At 36.6% G+C, this 26248-nt stretch overlaps 1 protein-coding gene across 1 annotated transcript in view; it reads right to left on the bottom strand.

Annotated features, from left to right (window-relative positions):
• LOC107102111 (pro-neuregulin-3, membrane-bound isoform-like) overlaps nt 1-23854 on the bottom strand; it is a gene marked incomplete at its 3' end in the record, with an annotated part of 163182 nt that extends 139328 nt beyond the window's left edge. The window contains exon 1 of the mRNA XM_015401288.1: nt 23815-23854. Coding sequence (XP_015256774.1) covers nt 23815-23839 — 25 coding nt within the window. The remainder of the gene's footprint in view (nt 1-23814) is intronic.
• Nucleotides 23855-26248: the final 2394 nt, after the last annotated feature.

Genomic DNA, 26248 nt, shown 5'->3' with positions numbered 1-26248 from the left:
ATTATAAAAGCCTTCCTTATCTCTGCAAAAGGACCATTCCCACAGCATGATGCTGCCGCTGCCATGTGTTAGCTTGGGCATGCTGTAAGCAACAGTGGTAAGATTTGCAGTGCAAGGACATTCAAAATGAAAAAATAAACATCTTTAGTTTGTAAGCAAAAATTATTTAAAGATAAACAATACAGGTAGCTGCAATTAAAAGGCAAACCAAAAGCATAATAATTTCCTTAACATGACTTAAGATTTCAAAGCTTTATTTTGAGTTTAGAAGCTAGTTTTAATTGAAACATTCCAACTCAAGGTATGCCAGATAATAATATAGTGGCCTGTTTTTGTAATGCACTTTATGGACTAACACCTGAGAGCCTCAAACTACATTCAACCGCTTAGGATTGCAAGATTTAGCCTTTGTACTGTACTTTGATGTCTATGGCCAGGATCACTACATATGCTACAAAATTCACACATCTGGGTTAGCATCATCAGCTGTAAGCTGATAGCTGCCAGCTAACTATGATTGATCCTCATCTAATGAATAGAAAGTATGTAAATATAATCAATTGCAAAATGTATTCATAAGAAGTCCAGCATCGATTAAACTCACAACAATACAGGTGTGTTTATAAGGACACACTTAAATGGAGAATATTCAATAAAAGAGCCACAAACACATTCTTTCCTAGGTGCTGTATTGGCAGAGGATAACGTGCTATATGTCTAATAGACTATGGCTCACCAGCATTAGATTTCCCTTGCTGATTGCCTTCATTTACTACATCTTCTGAAACTAGGCATTAACACATATTAAAGACAAACTATGGTTAGGCTCACTGTGAATTTAAAAAAAGTCTTACATATGAAAACATTTCAATCCATAACATTAGCAGCAGGAAGCCCCGTTATCCCACTATGGGTTATGGTGCTTTGCTATGTAAGTGATGCACTGCTTGGCTTATGGAGGCAGTAAAATAAATAGGTCTTAACTTTTTTTTGACAGAAAAATAATTGTAACTCACGGAAAAATCTTCAATTTAATTCCAGAACTGTCATTTGATCTCTACTGAGGCAACAATTAATGATTTAATGTAAAGGAGAATTTCCCCTAGGTTCTAAAATTTAGTTTAAGGCTCTCAGGTTTCATTTTGTATGCACTCTGTGTATACAAAATGACAAAGTTTAAAGTCTAAAAACTTATTCCGTTTACTGAAAACGCTCAATATAGACCTTTTATAAAAGGAGGAGCAGAGATCCCACCTCAGATGGTTGCTCCTCTGTTACTAGCTCCCTTTTTAAGGGTGAAATGCCTATTTATTAAAAAGGGAGGTGTAAGTGGGCCAATGTTTCAGTTTGAAATGGTACAATCAGGCACAAAGAGATTCTTATAATCACTATCAAACAGCTATTGCTAAACTCAACTAATATATTATGCTTTATTTGCCACATACTGTAACTATGCTTTGATCCTAACCATTCCAATTCATCTCTGGCTCTATGGTTGTTTTAATGCCAGATTCTCCTGGCAAGAAAGTCCAACCCTTTCCCTAAATCACAGGTTTTCCTTCCAGATTTCCTTTCTTTAGATCTTGTGACTCCTAAAGAAAACTAAACTCAGGGGATGAGATTATGTTTTTATTAGGTATTCTGTCTGGATTGTTTAGTTATGCTCATCTAAAACTGATGTTCACATTTCAAATTGTATTCCTACCATGATATGTTGGATTTCAATTACTGTAATGTAGGTTCTGATGCATTAAGAGTTATAGTTTTCTATTCTAAGTAGCTCATCATTTTATTTAGGAAAACTTTACTCATTTTACTTCATGTTATTTATACTTTTCATTCCCGTTTCTGCCTCCTTTTCTCTTTCCTGTTCAATTTTCTACCTTTAGTGTGTTTAGTTCCCCTCTGCCGTGTATTCAATTGAATTCCTTCTTTCTCTGTTTTTAGCTTGCTCACTCAGCTACACTTGCACTGTTGATTAGTCTCCATACTGTGTCTCATTCTAGCGATCAACACTCCTCAGAGTATATTTCCTTCTGAGACCCTCCGTCTTTGCTGATATCTTGTGTTCTCCAAACTCCATGTCCTATTTTCTGATTATTGTCTCTGTTTCCTGCACTTTGGACTCCATTAAAACTCCTTACTTTTAGAACTCATTCTTCTCTTGACTGCATGCATTTGAGTCTCACACAGAAAACTTTACTGACAGTCTTTCTTTTGTGTGTGTGCATTTCCATCCCTTGGCTTTTAGAACATAAATAACAAGTTTCTCTGGAACATGCCTCCAACCTTTCTTATTCCACAACTGAAGTTTACTGAAAAACACCCCAGAGCTGCACAGTGATGTGAACATCTTGATTGCTCGGTTAGCAGAAACTACCTGACACTGTTTAGTCAGTGTGCACTGAGGGTTAAAGCCTGCCTGAGTCACTATGGATCATGTCAGAAGACGTTAGAGTCTGGCACCTCAAAGAAAATGCAGGCGTAGGGTCAGTGTCACTGCGCTGCCAAGATTTGACCTTTGATCAGTCACAGTGGGGCCTAACCACTGCCCACAGGTCTAGATCTCAATGCAGGGGAAATAAAAGACAGTAACGTCATCCTCTGACCATTCATGCTTGGAAACACGTTATTGGACAAACAAGTCATACCATGAAAACAGTTGTATATTTCTGAAGTAGATACACTTCTATGATAGTCAACCATCTTTAATGGGAGAGAATGTTAGTAGAAAATAATACAACTAACAGTTATCATTTTAATCTGAAATCCTTTTTTTTTATTATTATTATTATTTTTTATTTAGAACACATACTGCAGGGGGAAAAAATCAATTCAGTGCCTCTGTGATGCAATAATTTCAAAAGAATAAAGAAAAATAATTTTGGACACACTGTGGTGTCAAATTTATAGTATATAAAGGGAAGTTTTTCTATTTTTAGGAAATGTATAATTTTTCTCCAACAACCCAATACAAGTCAGTTGAACCGAGTCATTAAACAAAAAGGAAAAAAATCTAAAACAGAGTGATGGAAACCAAACTGCTAAATATTTAGTTTTTGCAATCTCACCACTCTTAACCACCTTCTATCCCAAAATGTTGTAACCAACACAAATTATACCCCCAATCATACAGGTAAAATGAACACCAACTAATGTGGTGCCAGGACTTTTTGTGCAGCATATTATTCCTCAATTCAGTCCTCACAAATAGGTGCAACCTCTGATTACAAAGCGCACAAGGATATTTGGCAAAGCATGCGTCATACTGGGAATTGGCAGTTATGTAACTGGGGGGAAAAAAAAAAAAAGTTGGTAATGATAATTAGAAATAAAGCCTCAGCTAAATTATATCTGAAAGTGTCTGGCTTACATAAAAGCGCCACAGGTCAACGTGCCAAGGTGTAGATACAATAACCCTCTCATTCATTGTGGTGGCTAATTATTTGCTGCGTCAAAGCATTTTCTGCTGTGCCGTGGCTGTTTACTGCTGCTGACTAGATACCAATGGAGCTGTTCTCCCCTTGTGGCAGCCAATCAACATGTCTGGATGTTTATAGCTAAATTGTCTAGGAAGTCAGCACTTGATGCTCAATGCTATTTTTAGAATTCAGAAAAGGAAGATAAAAAAAAAAAACAGAAACGTGTATCATATTACATGTATAACTTCCATGGAGTGTGTGTGGGGGTGTGTAGGTGTGTGTGTGTGTGTGTGGTAGGGGGAGGGGGTTAAAAATACAAACAGAAGGTTATGCAGACATTGATGCATAATAAAGGCACAAGGAGTAAGGGAAGGGAGGTGGAGGCATGGATGGAAAGAAGACGCCTCAAAGAGGAAAGAAGAGAAGTGAATAGAAGGAAACAGTCATACTTGGTTTGCTTCATCGCTGGGCGTATCATCTGGCTTGCAGGGGGAAAATTACTGTACCAGTTCCCCAAGGGCCAGAGTGACTTCCTTCACCACTTTAATAAATTGGAAGAGTGTGATTGCCCAGACAGTGGGGCTGTCAGCGTGTTAATTAGACACAGTGCTTTATCAGAGCTGGCCACTCAGTCACAAACACTGTGAGTTGTTCCTTTTTACCTTCACATCCCCATCTTTATATTTCTCCCTGCTGCAATATACATCTTTAGATTAATAGCTTTAAAAGCTGAAGTGAGGTTTTAAATAGTAAATCAATCACATTCTACTTATTTTGGCTACTGAACCGTTATCTCTCAAAATAAGATTGAGACTGTTGAATTTTCTACACATGCCCCAGCCTGTTCAGGGGTCAGCACCTAACTGCAGCAGTTAATATGAAAAGGGCAGAAAACACCCTATGCAGGTTACCTGTCCATCATAGAGTCAATTAGACATATTCCAGTTACTGGTCCTAAGATATATAAAGGTTAAATAAGTAAAATTTAACAAAAAAAAAGTCAAAATTTCCCCTCATGCTTTTAAGTCTTTTGTTGAGATTCCAGAGGGAGTTCAATAAGTAGCAGAGTTTTTTATTTAGCTATTTGGTGGGGGAAAAAATCCAATGATGGACCAATTTACTGGCTGCCCATAGGTTATGTTCATTCTTTGCACAGAAGACATCCCCATGAACTACCCTGGTTTTCACCTTTACAACTTCTCCAACAACTCGGCCAAAGTTGGCTTCATCACAGCTTTTAAAACTTTGGTATGCAACTGCACGACAGGAGCTATTACTGCTACTAACCTTTCACGTTTCTCTCATACATAAAATACCCCTCGATTAATGGTTTTATGTATTTTTTTCGTGTGTCGCCTATGTCGACTCAAGCCCCAGTTGCATTTACTAGAAAGGCTGTTCATATAGAGCCTGGTTCCGAGTTTCCTTTCTGTTAAAAGGCCATTTTCTTCCCTGTGTCACAACATGCATGCTTGATATGAAGGATTACCACAAAGTCAACAAAACAATTCATGCTACCGTCACCTGTAGCAACATTTTTACTTTCTGCAAGTTATTGAATTATTACAATCTACTGGGTTTCTGATTCCTTAAAGGTATAGTGGAAGATGTTCTTTTTCCAGGTGGATCATCTAAATAAGTGGTCCTCCTAAGTGTCAATCATTCTGGTGAAATGTTTATGTAAAGCCATCCTTATTACATGCTTTTCCCCACTACCGGTGGTGAGTCTGACATGGTGGCAAAATTGCAAATCTTCTTTTGGAGAGTAAGCTCGTATAAGCGATGCAAACGGCAACTCTTAAACAGAGTGTACACAAGGAGAAGTTGGCTTATGCATGCTCTTGCATGTGTTTAACAGGCGTTCCGTCTCAGGAGTAGGTTTAGGGTTGTGCATGTGCATTTTTGTTTAAAAGTGGAGAGGGTGGGTCTTTTCAAAAATTTGCAAAAATCCTCCCATATACCTTTAAAATTTTTAAGGAATCGGACTATTTAATTTGATTAAATTGACTCTAGAAAGTCTGTTGATGTGACATATGATGTAAATAAACTAGGCCCTGCCTACTTACTCCTAACAGTAAATTAAGGTTTGCACATAAGGAATATGGAATATGTGAAATGATGTAAAACTATAATCATTGATAAAAAAAAAATTCAGGGGATTTGTAAGAAAATCACAAACATATATTGATTCTGAAAGAATGCAGCCACTTCAAAAACAAATATCTCTTTTAGTTTGAATTAGATCAACAGATTTTAAAGCAAGCAGAAAAACTCTGAACTCATAGCCCACCCCCCCAGCTTTATGGTCATTTCCCTCACTCTAAACATTTTAAATCACACCACACACTGTGTAAACACAGCTCAGAGCTACTTCATATTGTAGCTGATATATTCATCCTCTTCATCCCCAGAATACACAATGGGTAGAAGAAGCAAAAGCAACACTGTTTATTCACCCTGAGGACAGTAGATATAATAATCTTCACCAGTCCAAGTTTTTTTTTAGTTTTTTTTACAAAAATGAAACTAGGCTATTGAATAATTCATGAGCTCTTAGTGTGTGTCACCACCTCAGCATTTAGCTTGAGGAAACCGTGGGAAAACTCTGGAAGGAATACTATTGTTCTCCTTTCATCTCTAATGTGTACTTGACATATTAAAAATTCACATCTTAATAATGAGACAAAAAGCCCCAATCCCTAATATAATTCACTTGGTCTTTATTAGCAATAGAAAGAAAATCTTTAATAATTTAAGCAAGTGTTTATTTTGTTATGTATAAATAATCCACATAACAATAAAGACTTTTCTATCAATGACCGTTAAATAAGGGCAATAAACACTATATTGTTTCAGTTAAGCAGCAATAGATATCAAGGTTACTTTTCTGTTTTTAGGTCCATATAAATAAGGAATGAATTGGTGTTCTGAAACTGTCACAATAATGAAATGTGTGATTAATCAGCCCAATTTGAGTGATTAGAAACACAACCAAGCATATAAAATTAGGTCTTATAATAATTAAAAAGCATCAGTTTTCTCTAACCTGAAATGCTGTGGGTGTGTCTGCTGTAGACCCTGACACCGCGGCCATATGCAGGATCATTCCTTTAAATATTTAAAACGAACACACAAGGAAACCAATTGCATCAGTTGGGTAATTAATCCCACCTGCAGAGATGCCAATAATAAAGGCTGCAATGTCAGCAGATGTGATGTCGGGAAGATCACACCAGTCGACTGGTCTAAATCCAACTGTATCTCCCAGTAGCTGGTAAAACTAGCTGGACTAAAGTGGGTGATGGTGGTGATCCTGATAGTGGTCTCTATTAATAATATCGACCAAGAGTTTTTTTTCAGGTGGTCATCAAAGTGGGGCTTTACATATTATGGCATCCAGAAATGATGCACGAACAGAGAAAATGAGCCAATATCGTTTTGCTAAGTGGCAGCAAACTATCAACACAGTATTTGTGACTTGCAAATGAGCAGGAGAGCCATAGCTAGTAGTAATTCAGAGTCATTCCAAAAAAATTAAAACAATCCACTGGATGTGGGTTTCCAAGTTTGAAGACGTTTCGCATCCCATCCAGGATGCTTTTTTAGTTCAAAATGTCAGAATTAGCTTTGAGTTCACAGCTTTATATTGTAGCCCAAAAACTTGTTTTGGCTTAGAAAACATGCAAACTGAACCAGAGGAACAGGTCTGCCACTTAGGAATGGGTAGTGGTTTTGGTTTCTTTGTAAGCCTGCAATACCCGATAATGCTCTGTGCCTCTTGAAAAAACTTCCTGGATGGGAAGCAAAACGTCTCTAAGCTTGGCAACCCAAGTCCAGTGGATTGATTTTATTTTTTTTTTTTTTTTTACCTTTTTGGAACCCCACAAAATCTTTAAACACAGAAATCTTGTAAGATTAAATGATAAATTGTCAGTATGCTATGTGCAGGTAAGAACAACATACTAATGATATATATCATGTATTTAGAAGAAAATAGCAGAAATCCCTTTAAATGAATTCAAAACTTGTAGAGATCCAGTCTGTCCCAAGGGTTGGTGATCTTTTAGCTGGATTTCATACCAATACGCTGTTCTAACTTGCTCTGTGGAAGCTCTTCTCTAAAGCGTGTCCAACCTGCTTCTGAGTCCTAAAAACATCCTATATAGAAATATTACTTCCGTTTTTGGGTATTAAAATGAAAAATAAGTTATGAGACAATTTCCTCTAGGCTTCTGGGAACCATTGGTCACTGTCTTACTCAGTTAAATGCTATTTTGACTATTTTCTTTTTCAATTCAAAATGTTCACTTTCTTAGGATTTCTCCTTCAATTACTTTTTCAACCAATAAATGTTGCTGTTTTATCTATAAACATAACATTTTGCTTTACTGCTTAGCTTATTTTCTCATTTAGTTCATAAGTACCAAATCGTTTGCATTAATAAAAGAAATGTTTGAGTTCTCATAATTAAATTTACACTTGATTTTAGTCTTTAATAAAGTTAATCTTTTCATCTTATTGAAGTGTCATTCAGTCTTTGTACCATTCTAAATAAATCCTGGTAAATACCCAGAATGATTGGTCTGTGAAGATAACAGTACTTAAATGAAATTGCATTTAACTACTGCAGTTGTTTAATGCAATAACTATTTACAGTTATATTAAAAACATTAGAATATTTTGCATTTATAACCAACTAGTACTTTTAATTGCAATGCATGGATGAAACCTTCAAGTAGATATCAAGCATATTTAAAAATTTTAATGCATTTACATTGGTCTAATGTAAGGTATAAAATCTTATTGTGTGCTTTTATTTTCTGTAAATGCAAAATTCTTAATAATTACCAAAACCAAATCTATTAAAACATTGATCTCTTTGTATTTCATATAGATTATAAGGTTCACCATGTGAACTTAGTTATTGCAAAATATGGCATTTTTAATAATACTACAATTTATTAAATATGACTGCCTACTTTAAGATCAAGAGATCATACAGGATTACGAAAATCTCATACAACACTACTACAATGATAAGGCCGAGACATTTAGTTCTACAGACTAAGATGGAAGAAGAACGTTGCCTGACTTCGCACTGTCATACTGCTGCTGGCCCACACTGACATCCCAGCTGGAATAAAACAACTGGAAACGCAACATATCTGTCAGTGCAGTTATTAGAGGGTTCTACTGTTTGTTTCAGAATGTTTTCAAAATATGATGAAGTTCCTTGTCAAAACTATATGGGTTGCTTTCTTTCTCAGCACTTGTCGTTTCTCTGTTGCTTTGAATAATACTAGAGATCAGGTGCCCTGTAGCATTTAATTAGTACATATGAAGAACTGTTTGTAATTGCTTGGTAAAAATAGACACAGAAAATTGCACCTTGTTCCTAAGGGAAACTGTTCAGGAGTCACAGAATAGATGAGACAACACACAAAGAGATCTGACACAGTGAAGAAGTGGCATGGGAAATGAGAGGGAAGATAAATCTGGCTGAAGTGGTGGTGTGCAGTACATGTCTTAAATTATTTCCACAGGCGTTTGCTGGACTGCTTGCCCTTGAGCTTATTATTGTCCTGGCTCTAGGGGAAGAAGACAGATAACAGGTCATGTGGTGGGATATCTGATTCTGTACAGTAGGAAGCCTAATGTAGATAGGAGCCAATTATCTGCTGCAAAAAATGTTGCAAATCATAAATATTCTTGCTTAATCAATGAGTACAATGGTAACACAACAGTCAGAGTGTTATTAAAAGCTCTGATTCAAATCCTGCCTGGATAACTTCATAAGACAGGCTTCGCTGTACAGTCATGGCTTACCACACACACAAAAAAAAAAAAAAATCAGGAACTAAATGGTTCACTGACTCCATTACAGTACTAAGAGCTACCAGACTGCAATGACAACAGGACTATTCCGAAAGCTGTTAAGGCAAAAGAAAGACTCAAAGTTGCCTTTTTTTCCAGGAACTGTTAAAAACGTGTTTTAAATCAGGGATGTCAAACTCCAATTCAGAGTGTCCTTATAATAACCGGTTTTAGTTGAATAATTCAAACACATGTTAAGTAAAAATTTAAAACACATCACTGGGATGTATCTAAAAAAATTAACTTTAAGGGATAAACTACACTTGAAGAGCTTCACAAGCCTACTGTATTGTGGGGAAACTGATAAAGGTTGTTCCTGCTTTTAGTTAGAAATTTAATGAATTTGCTCAGATCATCTTCTTCAACTTAGCATTTCATTTACAAAGAGATTGGCACAAATAATACACCAGGATAAACATGCCGATTTGATAATCAGGTGAAAGTAAACTTTGCTTTTAAGAGGTAATTGGGTTTTTTTCCATGCAGAAACTTTTAGCAGATACATAATTAAATCACATCTGAATACTGCAAAATCAACTTCGCACTAGACTGGTAGGAATATATATCTGAATAGGCAGTAGGTAAGAAAAAAAATATATGTTTGGGATTAAAGACAAAAATCTAGACGATTTTAAAGAGTCCTAATTTACTTTTTTAACCTGATGATTTGCTTAAAAAGTAATATAAAAATGAAAAAGCTGCTCATTTTTGGATTTTTTTCATGTCTGCAGGTAACAGATGTATACACCCAGCCAAATGTATATTTGGTAAATAATAGCAGAGTGAGGGACTCGACTTGTAGGTCAACCAGGTTCACAAACTTACTTAACCCCCACTTGAAAACTGGCTCTGCGCCTCAGTCAGTGTTGGTAAATAGGCTACAGGGATACAAAGTGATATGATGAAGTGTGAAGCAGCAGAAAAGATGGGAGAGGAAAGTTATTCTGTATCTCCACAGCACCTCAAGCCTTCCTGTTGGCTGTGTGTTTTATTTTATTGAGTAAAAGTCAGATAGAACAAGCACCTAATTTCCTGTGTCCTTGCATCAGTGGATACCAGGCAGCTATTGGTAATAGGAGATGGTCCCTGAACTTAATGAAATATACTTCTGTCAATGCTCACTTGAAAGTTAGACCACTTCTATATAGTGCTCAGTCTATGTTAAAGGCTGAATGTTACTCTTGATATCTACTTAAAGAGAAAACAGAAAAGAAAATAAGAAATCGGTCTGCTAGGTAGAGCAGATTTCCAATTAGTTTTTTTCAAATACTGCTTCGAAAAAGCAGACGCCTTATCTTATTTTAACATGTGTTTTAATAGAACGTTAAATGTAATCTCACACAAAGTTGCACATAATTGTGAAGTAAAAGAAAAGCGACTTATGATTTTTACTTCTGATTTCATTTGCTGCATTATATTCATCTCTCTTTACTCTGATATCTCAACATTAAATCAGATGAGCATAGTAAATGAGCTGTATCTTAATCTCAGGAAAAATACCATTATTCTGTGTAGGCCTTAGTAAGACAACATTAATGAACAAACCTCATTGTGAAAACCGAGGAGCACACCAGATACAGCAGAGATAATTAAACTGGTTAGAGAAAAACAAGCCAAAGGCTAGATATCCAACAGAGCACTGGTAAATCCTTCATCAGAAAATGGAGATCATATAGTTCTGAACACGTGGCCCTCAACCTGAATAATCATGGTAGCAATCTAAAGGATTACTGTAACTTAAAAGCTTACCATGATAATCATGGACAGCAAATGTTTGGCAGCTGCAAAACTGAAAACTGAGGCAAAATATTTATTTCAATAATAAAAAACTAACCAGTCATTTAACAGTAGCAAAGAGGCAATGTTTTAGATCAACACATCGTTAGATTTGTAATTTTTTAGAATGCCCTAGTTAAAGTAAAGACATTTATCCTTTATCTTTATCCAAGAATCCATGATATAGCTTAAAAAAATGACTCTTAATGGATGCTCTCCATCCATTCTGACTGAGCATGAGCTGTTTGGCTTTTTCTTTTTTAGCACATATGCAAAGTTATGCACGGTGCCCATTACAAAGGTTTGTCACACAAAAGAAAAGCAAAATGCATTAAAGATACCAGTGTAAATTGAAATAAAATATGAATGCCCATTTTTTGAAAGGTGGAGAAATTGCTTGAAGGAAAAACATCTTTGTAAGACATCTGTAAAAACAAGACATTTGTTTTGGTAAAACCAGGCCTCTATTACAGTCTTACAACCCACAAAAAGACATTATCATCCGAGTAGAGGCAACCGACGCATTGCAGAGTTCAAAGCTGTGATAAATTTCACTAATTAATGAAGCCTAATGGCTCCAATATTTACAGTGAATATCACAAAGCAAAAGTGACATTTCAAATTCTTTGGTTGGGGTAGCCTTAATTAATTCTCAGTGTGGTAGACATCTTTTTGTTTTGTTTACAAGTTAAGTTGTATGATTTTAATGCAAAATTGTCCTCGAAACTACCATAAAGAAATCAAATAATAATCAAAGTGAGTGACAATGGAAAGAAAATGCTTTGTCTTTACAACCCTTCACCAAACACCGTTTAACACACCATGGAGCTGTAACATACACTTCAGCTCATAATCAGTTATGAACATTAATTGCAACATCTTTTGTTTGACATAAACTTTAATTGAGCATAGAGAAGAGTTTCTTCAAACAGACTGAGGGACAAGGTCATTAATCTTTTGCTTTCAGTTGTTTTTGGAGAGAAGACTTGTAGCTGTAAGGATGTAAAAAGAAAATCAAGAAAAACTGCTTACCAGCCCCCGCTGATTACAAATCAATCTCACTTTTATCCCCCTCTTTTTCCTTGATGCATTGAGTGACAGAATCAGCAGATACCTGTCACATAAGCCAAGCTCATTTCACCACATACTAGCTTGTCTGTCTGCTCTTCAGATCTCAAAGTGTCACTCCCCGATTCTCCCAACAATCCTCTCAAAGAAGATTTCTGTTTTCAGGGTGGTTGAATAAGACTCAAAATCTCACACTAGTTCGCGATGACACCAACAGCAGCAACCAGTCACTGGGATTCCTTTAAACAAAGCTGAAATGCGAGTTATAAGAGTCTGGAGGAGCACTGTGGGTCTAAGGGCAAGAGACTGGCAGTCCTCTGGACTAGTTAGAGCAAACATGTCCACTCACAGCCAGATGATGCGATGTGATGCCTCCCCTGGCCATGCAGACAGAACATGCAGAGTCATGACCTGAATCCCTAACCCTCAGCGGCAGAGAGAGCTCTTGGTGTTTGTGCAGTCCCACTCAAAGAGTGTTTGCATGCTTGGACGTGCCACAGCCGTTTATGTTAGATGTTCTGGTTATTGGAAGGTTTTTTTAATTTCAGATTTATGCTGGAGGACATAAAAATGAATATTCCTTTGTTAAATTGCTTCCAGAAATAACAGCAATCATACCTCCCCACTTATATAGTTTCAATTATTTCTCTATATGGTTTGAAGTAATAGATGTTAAATTCAATCTAAACTAATGGGACCCTGAAAACGGTACATTACTGCTATTCTCAAGATAAAACAAAAGCAAGATCCATTATTTGAGGTTTAATATGTAACAATAACATGTGGAAAACATTAAAAGAATGAACTTTATTAGGCTTGAAATGGTTAATGTGATCATTCTCCAAGGGCATATTTCTCAGAAATGGACATTATGAAAGCATTGTTATGGCTTTAGTAATGATAACACTTTGCTCTTTGAAAAATGGTCTAAAACATTTATTCTTGCATACAACTTAATGGTATAGTGCAGAATGTTCTTTTTCCGGGTGGATCATCAATCTGGTTATATGTTTCAGTAAGGCCATCTTTACGTGCTTGTCCCCATTTTCACTTACCTGTTGGTGAGTCTGACATGGTGGAAAATTTGCAAATCTTCTTTAAGAAAGAAAGCCTGTATGAGTGATGCAAGCAGCAACTTTTAAATAGAGCAGGCACAAGGAGAAACAGGTTTGTGCATGGTCTCGCATGCATTTAATAGGCGTTTCTTATTGGGAGTGGGTACAGGGTTGTGCATGTGCTTCTTTTTTTAAAAATTCATGAAAATCCTTCACTATACCTTTGAATTCAATCTAGGTTTACAGGTACAGTAAGAGGGCTTTAGTTCAATGTATTCCTTCAATTGTGTACCTCCATTTCTTTTTTTTTATTCCTTTAAAACAGACCTTATTGTACCTGTGTAGTTAAACCATTGAATGTCAATGTAGTTGTCTTTGCAGTTAAGGATTTTCCATAAATTATCGAAAAAAAGCTTTCATTCTTCATGTAATTTTTCGAGTGTCTATTTTTTTGCAAATCGACTTTACTAAATTTCAAATAATTTTGAGTAAAATCTCTATTTACTATAGGTAAAACAAAACAAACAAAATATTTGTGATTATTATGTCTTATCAATCCAAATAAGCTTAGATAAAGAGACCTCCAGTTGAACATAATGTTTTCTTATTTCATTGAAGAACACCATGGACCTGATTTGCAGAAGGTTCACATCTCTTAAAACAGTTGCACACTTATTTATAGATACAGAGCAGATATTCAAATAAGGTGCAAAGTTATTTAAGCTTGCAATTCAGCAGATAGTGTGTGCAAACCATTTCGTGCATGTTTGCCTTCATCAATATACAGATCACATTCTAATGCCTAAACTGTGCAAATTAATGGGTGAAAAATATAAAAATGTAAATATTTATCATGTGCAAAGTGTTTTTTCCAAATCAGAAACTCAGCCACAGTTTTTGTGTCTTTTTTAGTACTTCTGAAGGTCAGATGCAAACTGACACACAAAAAAATGTCTTTGATGTCACAAAGGAGGCATTGGTACCATGCTAGATGATGAAAAGATCTGTGTGTATTTGAACATTTTGGCTCCCAAAAGTAACAATCATAGTTTAATATTAAAGAAAAAATCGTCAACAGGCCAGCACAATTAATGGAGCAGGACAACAGACAATTTTGATACAGCGAAACTATCTGTAGTATTGGGATAGTTGCTCACTGTTCTTATAGTCATTTTGACCCCAAAGGATAAGATCTTGCATGGGGCCCAACTGTAGATCAGAAGATCGCCATATAGGACAACTATTCCTGTTTAAATGCATCCCTCCTCAGCTCCTTCACCTTCATTTTATTTGACTCCCTACAGCTCCCCTAATTCTCCAGCCTTCATTCCCCCGCCAGCGTCAGACTCCGTGGGGATAGACACAGACTGACCTGTTTACGCATAACTGCATCTCAGCATCAAAGTTTTCTCCTGCACCAAAGGTTTGTTTATTTCTTCAGTCTTTCTAATTGCCGTTTCCTTTTTTTCCTCTGTGGGAGTCTCTCCGGGTTGAAATCAAAATGAGGAATTCTTTTTTAAAGGTGTTGGGAGTTGAGTCAAAAGGATTTAATGTTAATCAACAATAACCCAAGTAGGGCCCTAGCATAGACAAGCACCAACAATGTTTTCCACGCTGACAATGTAAAATTTAGATTTTATTTGAGATATGCACTTTTGAGAAACATAACTAAAGCACAGAGAGCATAAAGAAAAAGAACACTACAATCAAAGCCAAGCACATATAAATATATCTACCACTACACTATGCCAATAATGTAACCTTTCTATGTTTTTGGTTCTAATCATCACTCTGGTTATAGTCAGTCATCTCCAAAAATGCATTTTTGGACAGGGCACTATTATCCATCATATTGTTTAAATTGAGATACGTCTTCGATATCTGGGCAAAATCATCCATACAACATACACAGAATGCTGAAAGCTTACAGTACCAGCCAGCTAGCCAACATCCTCTTCCAAAGAGCCACTTCATACCTTATTGTTTGAGGGTTGAGAGTTACTTGACAATTTTGAGAACCTCTTCAGATTTTTTCCCCCTTTTGCTACATTTTTAAAAATGGAATCATTGCAAATATTGGCATCTGTGCACTAAAATTAGTGACTGCCTCTGCAACCTTATTTGACCATTATCAAATTGTCTGCAAAGCAATCAGAGCTCAATAATTTGCTGCTAACATTTCCCGCATGCTCCCCTGTGTTCTCATTATCTACCTTTCATGGGATGCAATCCTGTAGCTCAGCAGCAAACAAATTAACTGAGCATGTAATAAATGCAGGACATTGTTTTAGATACAGTGATGCACTATTGGCTTTGAGGTTTAACATTTTTAACGAGTTCTGTTTTTCCAGACCATAGTGCAATATGTATTGGATATACGGTAATTTAAGAAAATTAATAATTACAAATTATAAGCATTTTAGTGATAAGTGACTTGTTCTGTATAATAGCATACATGCATTACTTTATATGCTCTAATGTAATCTATTGTGTTTAATCTAACTTTGATATGCATTTGCTTGGTAGAATCTTTGTGAAACTGCCCAAATTCAGAGTAATAGGTTTTATACCTGGAGTCCGTTTGTACTGATCGACTGGTCAGCCAGGCCAACAGTGACCCTAATGACTCCCTGTTCAGAGCATGGATCAGTACTGGGTATTGCAGGTCAATAATGACCTTAAGGACTCCCCATTACTAAGGGTAGACCTATTTTTTTGTTTCAATTTGCATGTTTTCTAAGCCATTAAAAGGCCTTTGTTTGGGCCACCCTATAAACCTCAAACACAACGCTACTCCAGATATTTTGAATTAAGATAGCTATTCCCAATGTTTGTCCAATGACTGTAATGTTTTCTGTCATTTCTAAGTTTCCAAATTATGACTCTTCTCCCATAGACAGTTCGCTGATCTTAATGTTGGTTTATCCTGTTTAAAGGAGGAGTCAAGTCACCAAGAAATAATCATTGGATCATTATTTATATCTGAAACTAATACGCTCATGGTGGTTTAATTAATTTAGCTTTAATCAGTAAAAAAAATAAAAATAATAATTTTTCGTCGCGATCACCGAGTCTAGGACCGGACATTTTTGTCCATATATAATAACACCTCATTGCTGACATCTTCAGGCAGTGACGTCACGGTGCAGTAAGCCTAGCGCCATTGTACAAGCAAAATCAAGTAGAAAAAGACATCTGCAATCAACAACAATTATTCAAGATTTCGAGAGTGACAATGCCCACTTGGATGTCAGTTGGACATAGTAGCACCTCGGGTAAAATAGAAAAAAATTTGTGATTTCACCTTTCCGATTCATAATCCTCTCCTTAAAGAGGGAGGATTTGCCATCAAACTTCTGGCCAGAGAGAAAAAAAAACACGTAATATGTCGCCAACATTTTGAAGAATGTTTTCAAGATGACTTGGATAATAAGGCATTGTGACAAACACCAGATACAGCATTGGGACTTGCTCAACAGCTGATACAGTACCATGACGTCACAAACCGGTAGGTGGCAGTATGGTTCTTTGACAAACATGGATGTCTGCAGTAAAGCATATAAAAATGAAAAATATGCCTAATTAAAAGCACTCATCATTGGTTGAACAGTGTGTAATAATTCTATATTTAAAGTACTTTCAGAAGTTTGAACTCTGAATATGACCGGACTTTTCCTTTAAAGAGAAATGGATACTCTACAGGTTTAAACCCACGCAGAAAAAAAGACTAGTAGTTAATAATCAAATTCAAAGGCAACATGTGGTCTAGAAAACACATATGTTAAGTCAAGTGCCAATTTAAAAAAATGCATTTAAAAAAAAGGGTAATATATCCTGTTTTTCAAGATATCTACACATCCATGAAATGCAATTTGATATATGTAGCCCTTGTTTCATGCTGATTTTTTTCAGCTTAAACCCAAATGTCTTTGTGCAAGTAAAAAAAGGTAATTTGCCCTGCTATTTTTATACTTTGGGAGGGGATTGTTCATGTTGCCCTGTGAGAGCTTACTACCCTGTCCAGTGTGTGTCCTGCTTTTTGTCTAATGACTAAAAAAATAGATACCAGTACCCCAATGACCCTGACAAGTAAAAAGAGGTGGGCCAAATCTGAGGGTGGATGGATTTGTTTTAACTAAATAACCTAAACCTGAGTTAGTTTTCTATAGTTTTTTTTTTTTTTTTTTTTTTCCAAATTGTCATTAGAAACACATTTATTATCTCAAATTTAGGAATTTGAAATCCATCAAAATAAGAATGCTGATTTATTAAAGCACCGCTCTTGAATTCTTTGATGTGTGTCCTGCATTTTAGAGGTAAATCAGCAATATGATTCAGGTGAAAGAAGACCTATCTAATCCTCTAGTTATGTTCATTCCTGCCTTTCACTTTAGTGTCCCCAGTTAAATTTGACCAGTCTGCTTTCAAATAAACACAAAAAATGATTTAAAGGCCATACATTTTCATTATACTTTTTAGCTGTCATTAATTTCTCAGAGTAATGTTTAAATGTAAATGTTACTTGAAAATACAAATACACACTGAAAATGCACTCGGAAATGAATGTTTGTATGCATTCCAGTTCCGGGTTTCCCGATGCAAATTAGCAAATTTTAGGAATAGATGCTTGTGATATCATATGTTGACCAAATCTTAATTCATTATATCTATAATTTCCTTTAATCACCTACTGTAGAAGAAACAGTGTTACTCAAATGACACCTCAGTGGAAGGTGCAATTGTCCCAAATATCCCTGATGGTGGCTAATACTGTATGTTATCTCACAAGCAGATACATCATATTTCTCCGTTATCAAATCAAATAAAACTGGAAATGGCATAAAACTATTGTACGTAAGGACATAGTTGCCTAGAATATAGGCTTGCCAGAATCTAAATATTACAGAGTTTTTGTAGCCATATTGTTTGATTAAAATACTTATGTAAGAATCAAGGGACCCATGTAGGCTTGGAGGTCTACCAGGTACAATTCTCTCCAGGTGTCCCCAAAACAAGCTCCCCATGGTTTGTAATCAGCAGCATAATTTATCAGATCAAGCCTCCACTCTTGGACTGGAATGGCTCCTCCAGTGTGTCTATTTCAAGGATTTCTCCTTCTCCATCTGTTGACCCATCAGCCTCCCCATTTTCTGGATTACATTTAGTGATGTCTTAGACTTCAGAGATATGCTGCTCTATCACTGCTTCAACTTATTCCCCTCTTCATCCTGATCCAAAATCTGGACCAGACCATATCTCAAAGAAAACAGCAGAGGATTGATAAATTTCAATGGAAAGAGATGCTTACCTCACAAAACTAATTTTTCTGTTGTGTTTATAAATTGCGGAGGGGACGTCTTTATGTTCGATGCGACACCTACGCAGACGACCTGGTTTCGTAGTCTAAATCAGCCTTAAGGTGTTGCTTCAGCTTAGATTAGGTTAATGGTTAAAGGCAATATGAATGGAAGTCAAGGGAAAGTATCCAATTTGATGGATGAATACAATATGAATTCCAATTCATTTTACACACACGACAGTTCTGACTAAGAGCACCACAGCTGCAACAAGGTTAAATAAAACATTCAAGTGTCATGAAAAGTGGTGATCATAATTTTCACATGTCCAAATGTTCACTAGAATATATCAAAACCTTAAAGCATTCAGATGTAAAATAAATTATTTATAGGTGTATTTAGACTAAATTTAGTCAAATTTGCCCCAAACAACAGTTTGGCTGGGAGAGACTGAAAAGTAGAAGGAATAAAAGCAAGCTAAAACTGAGAGGAGAAAAAAAAAGTCCACTTAAGGCAGTGAGAAAAGAAAAGAAAAATGACTATAATTTTTTTTTCCTTTTTCTAAAACTTGTATTTTGGTCTTTTGAAAAGAGTGATTTATGTATTTATATGGCAATCACACTCTTGTGAGCAGATCATTTTATAAAATTCATCATTTCAGAAAAGAGCTGGGTATAAAATAAAAACCATGTAAAAAGGAGCTAACACTGAGTGAGTAAATACTGCACTGCATGGTCTGCAATTAGAATAAAACAGGCCATGGAGTGCATTCTGACAAGTTCCATGTGTTAAACAGGATATAGCTAACACCTTCCATGACACTCTGTTCCTTTCGAGGACCCACACTTTTAGAAATATGCATGCTCTTTTCTTTTCATCACGATTGCCTGCCCACTATTTGCGACACCTTGTTTCTCACAACAGCTCATCTGCCCTTTTTGAACACCGACACCTACATATCATCCGATATAAAAAGCTCACTGAGGGAGTGGAGCGGGTAGCAAGTTTCTTAGAGGATAAAAGTAAAAATAAATCTCTAGGATCTTAAACAGAGGTTTACTTTAACAATGCTCTGTTAGGCTCCTCAATGGTAAGAAACCTGGTTCCTAAAAAAGGGTGATTACTATTAACTCTATTAGATGTGGCATTTATGTTATGCCTCGACAGTACGGGTTCTCTAACATTGTTTGCTTTAAATTGCATTACAACTGTGTAAACTGAATATGTTGCTGTTATGGGAACAAAACAGAAGTGTGCTTAAATTATGATGCATCATGGAGGTATAGCTGCACCTCTTCAAACAGTTTGGTAGAAAAGCTTTATAAAGGGACCAGAGGCTCTCTTGATGTATGTAAGAAGACACAAGTCTTATAAAATATGCATTTCAAGGACATGCTCTTTCTGCAAGTGGACATATCTGATATAATATATATGAGGGGGAAAAAAAACACCTTTAACCTCTCTCAATATGTTAAAATTTGAAATTCAATTCCAAAATTTCTTGGCTTATTACCTTATACAGCGCTGTTGTGCTGTGAACCTTAGCGACAGAAAATCAACTCCTTTCAAATAACCTAAACTCTGCTTTGTTATAAGCAGAAGCACTCTGCTAAACTATTGATATTAGCTTGGACTGCAGCCTAAAACAACCATTTGTGCATGAAAAAGTTGTTTTGGAACATCCAGTAATGATTTTGCACAGTCATCCTTTTATTAAATGCTGTTATGCTTCAGTCGGCATTGAAGTATTTTCCATCATGGTTTAGATAAGAAAAAAATATCACAAGTGGCCCTGTCAGTTGGGATATTTTTCTTAGTTTCTTTTAACTTTTAGTTGAGCTTAACTGTTAAGATGACTTTAAAATGTTAGTTTTAAAAATCCATACCATTCCTCAGGTTTAGTCCTTTTCAGTGCAAAGTCAAGGCGAATGATCAAACCTTTCTCAATCTGTTCTTCTGATGCTTTTGTTCACAGAAACACAGAATGCCTAGTTCCCTGTCTGTTGTTATAGACAGACAGACAACTGACTGAGGGAGGGCCCTAACATTTCCCTTCAGGTATAAAAAGCTTCTATATTTCACAATAATTCTGATGCAAAAAGATGGAAACTCTTGGTTTAGGACCTAAAAGATTCTTTAAAAGAAAGCCTGAGCTTTCATAAAGATCAGCTTCTTCAAGCCCGGCTCCATGGTTTTTAAAATGGAGAAGGGTGGCTTGCCCTCTCCAAAGGGGTGTTCCTTTCTGAAGTGGTGGAGTTCAGGTCTATCTTGGTCACAAGTAAGAGAAGAATGGAGTGGGACTTTGAGGGAGGGATTAGTATGACTTTCATAGTAATGTGGATGCTCCTTGGATCTGATGTGGCAAAGAGAGAGCTGAGCCCCTGAATTAAAGGTGCTGCTCAATGTTGAGAGGAGTTCACAGAGGTGGCCCTGGCATCTGTTTCAGATGTCACCTGAATGGCTACCAAGAGAGGTCTTCAAGGCACCTCCCACTGGAAGGAGACTCAGGGGATGGCCAAGGACATGCTGGAGGGATTATGTCTCATTGCTGTTCTTTGAATGCTTCGGATCTCCCTAGAGGAGATGAAGGAGGTATCTGGAGGGAGGGGAGTCAGAGTGTCTCTGCTGAGACTGTATTCCTTGGGACCTGTCCTAGATAAAGTGGAAAACAGCTAGTACGAGTAATTGTCATACTTTGTCTCCAGATGCAAGGCTATTTGCGGCAAAACTGGAAACCAAGTGGATTCTGTTTCACTGTATCAGCTGCAGCAATTGTCATATTTAGTAAAATGTCAATAAAAAATATAGTTTTAATTCTAAATTCTTTCAAAATAACGTATGGACATAATCTTGGATATTCTTGAAAAAAGGAAACATATTCTTCAAGATCAATTCCTGCTTAATTCCTAGAAAAAAAACGAAAAAAAAAAAAAACTTAGTGATATTTTAAAAAGAAAAACAGTTTGTCTCATTAATGTTTTTTGTTTCAAGATTGGCTTAAAAAAACATATGTAAATGAACAGGTTTATGATCTTAGATGGTAATGGAAGCAGAAAAATATCTGTAACCATTAACATTACTTTAATGTTCCTTATAATAAACTTGAAGAAATTTAAGGACCATTCAGCTACTCAAAGTAGTAAGAGAAAAAAAAGGAAAAAAAAGTTTAAACTTTTCGTATAGGAACCTCAGTAAACGGCCGCCATTCAGATAAGAAGTGCCCATCTGCAGAACTCTGATTCCAGCTGATCTTGTTTTAAACTATTCTGATCGAACTCTCTGTGACCTCTCAGTTGACCGGAGTGGAAAGCTGGTATGATTGAAAAACTTTGTGCAAGTGATAAATTAAGGAGAACAGGACAAACAGAAGACAGAAGAGAAGCAGATTAAAAAAGAAAAGAAGAGCAAGGGAGAGCAGGGATTAATCTTTTTAATAAGCGGATTCAGGTTTAATTTTTCTATTTCACATTGCAGGACCACGTGCCCTCAAGCTTGTCTTTTTGTGTTTTTAATGTATGTGCAATATTAGAATACCTGATTGAAGCCACACGTACAGTAAGATATCCCTCCCTCCCTCTCAGAAGGGACAGATTTGTTAGTTAAGCACTTTTGACTTAACTTGCACTATGACAGTACTTTGCTTTCCCATCAATTGAGGCAGGTCGGCACAACATACAACTACAGCGGTGGTGTACAAATCCATCCATGTTCTCCAGACAGTGATAATCCTCACTGATCTCTTTGCTTCCACCCCCCCTCCAACCTGCCTTACATCACACAATGGAGATGGGAGGAGGGATGGAATGAGATAAAGAGAATAATAGGGGAAATATAGTTAAAAACAGTTGGATGAGGAAGAGATGTTACCAAAGGAAGGCATGCAGAAGACAGGAACTGAGGAAAAATATGTACTAAGCAGCCTCAAATCAGCTTCCCCTAAATTATGTCACAAAGGCTCACTGGGCTGCCATGATGCACATGATATGTTGGAAAGGATTAAGCGGTAATCACAGGGGTTTGGCTGTCCACACAAGGGGAGTATATAAATCCCCCTCTCTCCAGCCAGCTAGGCCCTCTGCTGGCTTCTGTAAGGGACACATAGCTAGATAAATAGTCCCACTGGAGAAATAGATAGAGGATTTAAAAAAGCTTCTAGGAAGAGTTTGGAATCACCTTAAACACAAAAACCTTGAAGTGTTTTCTTCTCTGGATCAAAAACTAAGTAAGCTGGATGGATTAACTGAAGGATGAGAGTTTTGGACAAACTAAGGAAGTAGAAAACAGCCTTGATAGAGACACCAACCAACACTTCATTGCAATAAACAATGTTTAAATAAATAATAACTATGCTATGTTGGAGGGAATCAATTTCTTAATTTTTCTTCAATTTAGAGAGTGAGCTGGTCATACTCGCTGATAAAAAATGAAATAAAGCAATTCAATCTAATTTATTATGATCATCTCACTTTTAAGGAAGAAGGTTGATTTCATGGACTCATTAATCATGTAAATGTCTTTTTAAATTACCTAATCAACTATACAAAAAGGTTTATAATTTAATAATAGACATGCTATTAGAGTGGTGGTTTTTCAAAATCCTGTCATGTCTGTGGAATTTCACAATGAGGTATTTTGAAGGGGTAATAATGACACCATTTGCACAGAACTACGACAGAAGTCCCCTGACTGAATCAAGAAATGAAACGCTGTGATTGGCTTTAAAGAGGGGACAGGCGACAATCTGAGTTTATGACATCATGAGTTGACATCATACATTCAGGATATCACATCTGAAAACCACGCCCCGCTCTTACAGGGGTAAACAACTGCAAAGTAGCGACCAATTCTGACTGTAAATATCTAGGCCTACTGTAAAATCGCCCTGATGCCAAAGCCTTGATTTGCTTATGGATGCAGTCTTCAGGCCTGGGAGATAGATGAACCATATTTCTATTATTCTTCAATACAGAAAGGAACAAAAAGATGTGCTTGGGTGTAAGCCTTAGAAAGGATCAGCAAAAATTGCAAAATCTGGAGTCCAAACTCAAAGGGTCCTAGGTGTATAGTCAGCATTCACATTGCATTATTATTTCTAAAAACTAGAAGATGAAAATGAATTGAACACTTTTTTTTAGTGAAGGAGGCAGTGGAGACAAGCTTTTTTAAATCAAAGTGGAAGATAGAGTGAATGTCAAAGGATGAAAAGGGAATGTTCTTAAAAGGTTTATGGGTGGCTTTTTAAAAAGCTGTTTTGATTTAGCCCTAGAAGGATTTTTTCGTGGTCCTACCTCCAGCATAGACACCGGCCAGCTGCTGCCTTACCTCCCCTGCTCTGCTTGCTGGGCATGCTTCTCTGCTCTTTGCTTTTCTCCTTGCCTCAGTCAACCATAGCCTCCCCACATACTGGAGAACCCCACCAGGGAGACAAAGTACTGCTGTCCTCCTCCTGGCCATCCGTAGCTTTTCCCTCGCATTCAGTGCACCGTTTCCTCGGCAGACTTATCCGATCTTCATCGTGCTTGCTTGATCCTTTGCAGTTAACCTCTACAGTTGGCCTCTGTCAGCTGTTCTATTTTTTTGTGTTATCTGCACTTATCTTTTGGTAGAAGGTTGTCTTGATATTTAGAAATTACTATGACTGAAACATGTAAAATCTACAAAGAGTTCCGTCTACCTCTGTGGTTGCTAAGCAAATGTTTACCCATCATAAGATGGCCGTGATAGTCGCTCGGCTCGCACTTGGATCTGTGATTTGTAGCTCTATGGAGAATGTTACTATGGTAACAGACATAGGTTGAGTAAACTTTCTTCATGAAACAAAAAACTGAGTTCCTGTTTCATGAAATGGACCTTTGGAGTCGTATGTCAATCTTGTTTTACATTATGTTAGATCTCTTTCCTGCCTTTTTTTTTCAGCCCCCCTCTGCTCAATATCCTCCCTATTCCTGAGCTTATTACCTTGATTTTCTTCATAATCTCCCCTGATTGCTCTTACCTGTTTCTCTTGCCATTTCCACTTCATTCTCAGTATTAAAGGAGTTGGATTTTAGGGCATCTTTACTGAAATCTTCAATTTGAATTCCTCCGATCTCCATGTCCAGTTTCTTTATGATTCATTTTAAGGATTCTGAGTTAGTTTATTCTTTTATCTGACTATACTTCACTTTGCATTTGTGTCCTAATCATGTACAACCAAACAGCTTCATCAATCTACATGTTGAGTTTGTTTTTTTTCTTATATTAGTTGTTACTGTCTTCCCTCAGTTGTGTGACATGTTGCATAACGGTATAGACATAAACTGCCATATTGTTCATTGAGATACAGCATATAGCTCTGAGGCTGAATTAAGAATATTATGTGCAGAAATGTTTGATAGCGTTCGGTCAATTCCCATTATGTTCCACTGCATGCTCAAAAGAATTTCAAAACATCTGTTCTGAAGTAAAGTGACACACTTTACTGAACAGCGATTTCCCCACGTCTCAGTTCCCACCTTATTCCTGCAAAAGAGTGTACGGTTATACAATGTGCAGCTAACTGTGACATGAACATGGTGAATTTTAAAGAAAAGAACACATGCATATGATATGGTACAGTGGAGTAAGCAAAATTGCCATTTGTTCAGCCTTTCATGGAAATTTGACACAAATTAAGAGGCTTCCAAGTCTAATTGAGTGAGTTAGTTTTCTGGGGCAGGACAGCTGGCAGACCCCCCCATCACAGAGACATTGACTTAATCTTCTATCCATGATGGCTGACATGGCCTCTTCACCTCCTGTCTTCCTATCCTCTTTTTTTTCATATCTGCACTGTCTGCTCCCCTTTTAACCCATCACCTTTGCTTTTATGTGTTTGTTAAGTGTCTCTTTCCTCTCTGTTCTTCTTAGTGTTCTGCTTTAAATAGTCAATGCAATAAACCAAAATTGCAGATAATACTGTTCTATTCATTTGAAAGTGTTAGTGGAAAAAATTTAGAAAAAAAAAATGCTTCAGTAAAGTGAATAGGATTAACAAAAATCTAGCCATCTTCCAAGACAGCAAATTTGTCATTAACTAGATAAAAATTATTTCTGTAATTGTAAATGTGCAAGAATAATTATATTAATACTTGGCTGCATCTGCTTGATAGGGACAATATAAAAACCTTCTTATTATTACTAACCAATTAATATTTTAAAGGCCATTAATGGAACGTTGAAGTCACAACACAAGCAGGCGTATTAAAGGACCTTTCTGCTTAATATTGGATGTAATACTGCCCTTAAGTACATCATAGGTTATATGGCCTTGAATTCAGCTACTGATTACATAAATTTATACATTTCAGCAAAATTTGAAAAGGAATTGATAAAAGGCTTGATTCTCAAACTATTCTACAAGTACTGCTAGTGGTAGTTAGGTTGTTTTCAGTGGTACTCAGAGGAAACGTGGGTATAAGCTATAAGGTTGAATAGGGAGCAAATTAGCAGTTATGTAGCACTAATAAACAGCCAACAAGATGAACTTCGCAAGTACATATGTTTTTGCTTCTAGCATGAATCACTTTAAAGGTAAAACAGTGGAGAGTATTTCAAGAATCTCCCTAAAAGTGTGCTGAGGACAAAATGCCAGTGCCTCCTTGGGTTGCATCCATGTATCTCTTAAGCTGACAGTTGGATTAACATTAAGCCCAACGTGACCACAATGTGTACACAAATTAGAACATTGGTGTAGTCAATGATAACCACTGCGTAGTGTACAAGCTTTTAAATATGT

This window comes from Cyprinodon variegatus, unplaced genomic scaffold (assembly GCF_000732505.1).
Source record: "Cyprinodon variegatus isolate N-32 unplaced genomic scaffold, C_variegatus-1.0 Scaffold1204, whole genome shotgun sequence".
Lineage (NCBI taxonomy): Eukaryota > Metazoa > Chordata > Actinopteri > Cyprinodontiformes > Cyprinodontidae > Cyprinodon > Cyprinodon variegatus.
The sequence above is the reverse complement of the archived record's forward strand: the minus strand, read 5'-3'. Positions and strand labels throughout refer to the sequence as shown.